Source organism: Hordeum vulgare, chromosome 7H, assembly GCF_904849725.1.
Source record: "Hordeum vulgare subsp. vulgare chromosome 7H, MorexV3_pseudomolecules_assembly, whole genome shotgun sequence".
Taxonomy (NCBI): domain Eukaryota; kingdom Viridiplantae; phylum Streptophyta; class Magnoliopsida; order Poales; family Poaceae; genus Hordeum; species Hordeum vulgare.
In genome coordinates this window covers 61,598,580-61,603,885 of record NC_058524.1, presented here as the reverse complement: position 1 = coordinate 61,603,885, position 5,306 = coordinate 61,598,580, and the positions used below count along the sequence as shown (strand labels likewise).

The window sequence follows — 5,306 nt, the reverse complement described above, 5'->3', positions numbered from 1 at the left end:
TTCTCCGTTAACACATTAGTTTCTTCATTTTGTACGTGCTAGCATATTTCTGTCATGCAAGAATGAAATGATTGGACTATTAATGAAAGACAAAACAGACCACATAATAGGATTTTTAGTGCGACTATTTCTTCTCTCCTTAACGAGAACTAGTGCCCTCATTTTCAGTTTCATCTCGTCATGCCTATAAGAGCTTGTCTCTCTTCCCAGTGGGACGCACAACACATCGCCTCGTTCCAAAATATTCTGCCACTTATATTTTCCCCATCTCCCTTCTCGGCGTGCACCAGGGAGTGAAATAACAGGCCTCCGAAACTCCGTCTCTTGTGATCCGGTATGGAGAGGGGTGGTCAGGTTTTTGAGGAGCGCTTCAGCGCGACTGCTCGATACTTGTTCATAGTGGTTGCGATCGACGACGAGTTCCGACGACTTCTTCCCCGATATCGACATCCTCTTAAACGACATAATGAATGGCACATCTACTTCCGCTTCTGCTACTCCGTATGTCATTCTATCATTTATGTCAGGGTTAGTGTTTGGAATACTACTAGTAGCAATCGATATAAATATGATATCTTTTCTTCTGATTTCGATTGCATGACTAGTTTCAACAATTTTCTATTTGCCTCAATTATCTTCACTATCATATTTTCCCTTTTGATTTTCTGGATTAAATTCAACCATAAAATGCCTAATTATTCAACATACACATACTCATATCAGCTCTTATAGTTGGCAGTGAGTTAGGGGAAAGGGTGAAGTAATGAGTAACACAACCTCAATCGAAACCACTACTAGGAAAAGGGCTATAGATAATATAGACACTAATGACGCATCAAACAAGTGGTGCGTCACTACTATATAGCAGTGGCGCACCATGTGCATGTGCGCCATTAGTGTGATGGACACTAATGGCCCACCACACACACGGTGCGCCACTACTAACAAACTTTTTTTTTCCGAAAGTACTAATGGCGCACCGGGGCAGAGTGCGCCATTACTAGTTTAACTAGTAATGGCGCACCACTAACCCAGTGCGCCACTACTATAATTCTTTTTTTGCAAAACTACTATTACCCGTCACCTAACCTCCAACCCAACCCAACCCACGACGCCACTCTCGATCTCCAACCCCAGTCTCAGCTGCCGACGACCTCCTCTGCCCTAACCCCAGCCCCGCCGGCCGCCGCCGCGTCCCTCTTCTTCTCCCACCGCCCCGCCGCCGAGACGCGCACGCGGTCTCCCCTCCCCCTACTGATCGCCGCGGGAGCCTCCGCCTCCGCCCCAGCTCCAATCTCTCTCTCCATCTCGGCGCCGCCGCCGGTCGGCCCCCAGCTCGATCCCACCGGCCCGGAGGAGGGGTAGGCCGCGGGCTCGGCGATGGTGGCGTCGTCGTCTTCGTCGGCGGCGGCCGCGAGGAGGCTCCCCGGGGCCATCCCCCCGAAGCACCGCCACAACGGCACCTCGCCGCTGCCGCTCGGCATGGACTGGAGCCCGCCCCCAAAACGATGGGTAAGCTCCCGCGATCCACTCCCCCCTTCCTGAATCCCCCGACCGCCTCGATCCCGCCCGCGCTCTGATCCGTCCGGTGGCCGACGCCGTGCCGGCCGGCAGACCAGGTGGAGAAGGGGGCCTCGTGATCCCGCGCCGCGAGCGTCAGATTCGGCCAACTATATATTGTAACATGATTGTGTTCTAAGATTTCTCTGTATACCGTGTTATAGTAACATGTTGTATCTCCCCTTATGAGATTTATATTGATTTAACTTAATCCTTGCAAGTTTTATTCATATGTTTAATACTGTTGGAAAGAAATTAAGAATACAGGAAGAGCTGCATTAGTGAACAGTCTTTGCCAATTTCTCTTTTCTGGTGCAGTTTTCCAACTTCTGGTTATTCGAGGAACTTCAATTAGCTAAATATATGTTGCAATTATTAGTAGTGTTCTCTTAATCAGATACTTGGATGTTCTGGCTTGCATCAATCAGCTTTTGTTCATATCACCATGATTCAGTTTACTGAACTAGAACTCTCTTCTTTTTGTCTTGCTGCGATTGCAGGTTCTTGGCTCTCTAGGTGGGCCTTCTTCACTATACAATAGTACTACCCTAAGATCCTCCGATTTTCCTGAAATTTTCTTGCTCCAAATCCCATCAACATTATTCTTGCATTATGCAATTGCTCCTAGAGACATCCTGCAGCAAGTCGATGTAATGGAGTCTCCAATTTTTTTTATCCTGGTACACCAACCACCGCAATGGCGTTCCCTACCCAACTTGTTACTCTCACATGCCTTACACTGCTAGCTGTCTTGTTGATCGCCATGGCAGCTGATAAAGACTCCACGGCCTCTGACCACATAGATTGCGGAGAATCAAGCCAAAACATTGATGATAGTGGCCGTACTTGGGATGGGGATGCTGACTACAAGTTCGCGCCATCAGTAAAAGGAGTTGCAGCCACTGCTCATTTCAATGACCTGCACCACATAATCCCTTGGAGGACTGCACGCATCTTCACTTCAAATTACACCTATTCCTTCCTTGTCAGCCCAGACCGCATGTTCTTACGCCTCTACTTCTGTCCGGGTGAGTACTATGACGACGATGGAGACTATGCTATCTCCAATGCCTTCTTCGGTGTCACGACAGGAAATCTTGTCCTCTTAAATGATTTTAATGTTTCACAAACAGCACAGGATATCAGTTTTGTCTACCTTGTGCGTGAATTCTCAGTGAACGTTTCTTCAGGCAGCTTGGACCTCACCTTTGCCCCATCAGCACATCGGAATGGTTCTTATGCATTTGTGAGTGGCATTGAGATTGTGCCCATCAACAGATCGGAATGGTTCTTATGCATTTGTGAGTGGCATTGATTAAATAAGGATTCGGCAAGCTACAAGGGGAGATACATCATGTTACTATATGGCCTAGAGAAGGTACAAACATCCTTTTGCTGACTGTGGACAACCAAAGAAGATAAATAATCATGAATAGGAGTGAATGGTTCCTTCTAGTGTTCCTTATTTTTGCCTGTTCCTTGAATCAGGCTATCATGTATGTGACTTATTTTTTTTACTTTAGTTCATAAGTCAGTACACATCGGCCATATGATTGCTATATTTTCATTCTTAGTAACAATGGTATGACATGAGCTTCTTTAATCATATTCTACTTTCAAATGGCAAAGACCATGATTGGGTTGAAACCTCAAGGAATAAATAATCAGAGTGATCCTGTAAGGACATTCTGTCTTGTGTCATGGTTGTCAAAGAACATGGATGTTTACTTATTTTTCTTCCTACTATTTGAGATGATTTTTGGTCTTTAATATAGTCCTTTTCTCTGTGTGTCTGGTATGAACCTGCAATCACAAGGCAAAGTGTTTGCATAGCACACCTGAAGCTCGGTGTGTCATTGATATTCCATTTTGTCTGTGAGGCTGGTGGCGGAGGGGACTAGGAAGTCTTCTTTGAGTGAAAGAACATGATGTATTTCTTGCTTCAAAAATATTTCTGCAGGTACTGAAGTGGTTTGAATTGGAAATAATTTGCTACTGGTTATAGTCTATCTGTTGTTTTTTCTCTTCATCAATATTAATTCACGGTTACAGTTAAGAGGTTTATATGGTACATTTATTTTCCTCAATGGAACCATGTTGAAACAATAGTTAGTGTCAATTCATGCTTGCTTATGATATGGAGCTGCATTTTTGGACATAGTGAACTGAACCAATAGTTATTTTTGGAGCTGCATTAAGAGGTTATCAAAATTCATAAGCAACTTGTGCATCTTTTGCGACGAGACACACTCAGGATGCACCAATGTCTTTTTCTTGATGCACTATTGCTACTGTAATCTAATTGTTCGCAAGACACATTCGATTATCTAGATATTGTTTGGTAATATTCTTTGCTATATTGATGGACCTTAATGCCAATCATTGAAAAAATTAGAGATTTCTCACACCAATATGTTTAATATCTATGTAGTCTTTTTCTCAAAATGGACAGGCGTGGGAACACGCGCCATCAGGGTCTAGTTATTTATACTTCTTAGCTTCAAGTTCAAACTTATATGTTGAAGCTTGTTGACTCTTGTGCCTTATCGATCGTTTGCAATTTAACTTTGGATACTCATGCGTGTGCTATTGAACTTATAGCTAGGTTTGCATCACAGATGCCGTCGACGGTGGGCATACATGCTGTGGTGGAAGCTCATTGCATATTGTAGGTTGAACTCATGCTTTTGTTTGTTAACTCTTGTTGCATATGTACACATGTTGTGAACCTTCCTTGAATATGTATGTGTGTTTTTGTGAAACTATGTTGGATATGTATGCGTGTGTGGACTTTGAACTCATCATCGGTTTGTTATTGTTGTGAACTTGTAATATATTGGATATGTATGCTTGACCATTTCATTTGTGAATTCTTGTTGCATATGTACGCATGCTTTTGTGAAACTATATTGTTGTTGTGATCTTTTGGATATGTAATATACTGTTGTTGTTGTTGTGATCTATTGGATATTTAATATATTGTTGTGATCTATATTGTTGTTGTCGTGATATATTGGATATGTAATATATTGTTGTTGCTGCTCATTGAAAAAAAAAATTAACACATAAAAATTGATGAAAAAATATGCGGAAAGTTATCGAAATAAAATTGCAAAATTCCATAGACTGATTTGTGACACTAGATGCATTGGTGTGTATATATCATCCCAAGCGGCCATGTATGTGTGTGTTGTGGGCATGTTTTAATATCCTTGCAAATATTTGTAGGAGTTTGTACAGTCTAACAAATATCTTGACAAAGGTTTCTAGTGTATTATTAAGTATAAGAAATTGAAAAAGCTAAGAGCATGTAAGATGTTTACGAGGATTTTTTTTCATTGAATTGTCGACTTAATTGTTTCATATATTTGTCTGAAAATGAAAAAGGTCGTCCTCCCTATATATTTTCCCAAGGTAATTTAGGATTCATGCTAAATTACTTCATGGGCAAGTGGCTCTTTCGTTTACCCTTATCCACATGTTCTTTTGAGATCTGCCAGTTTTTTTAGGGCAAAATGAGATCTCATAGTTGGAAGTATGTTAGGGAATAGAGTGAAGTAATGATTGGAACCAGTCGCGCCCAGAACTTCAAAAGCATCTCATATTCTTGACTTCTTGTTGCACTATCCATTTAGAGACGCCGCCCTTAGAGGATCATTGTCAAGTATCTCTCTTAAATTTCTCTCAAAAAAAGATTGTATCGTTTCTAGTTAGAATAAAATGAACTTACTATTTCCATGTCAATT

General features: G+C 42.0%; 1 protein-coding gene across 1 annotated transcript; it reads left to right on the top strand.

The window, feature by feature from the left end:
- Positions 1 to 2,138: 2,138 nt before the first annotated feature.
- LOC123410410 (receptor-like protein kinase FERONIA) lies at positions 2,139 to 4,410 on the top strand. Its single transcript, XM_045103350.1, has one exon. The coding sequence runs from the start codon at positions 2,258 to 2,260 to the stop codon at positions 2,873 to 2,875; it is 618 nt and encodes a 205-aa protein (XP_044959285.1). The 5' UTR covers positions 2,139 to 2,257; the 3' UTR covers positions 2,876 to 4,410.
- Positions 4,411 to 5,306: the final 896 nt, after the last annotated feature.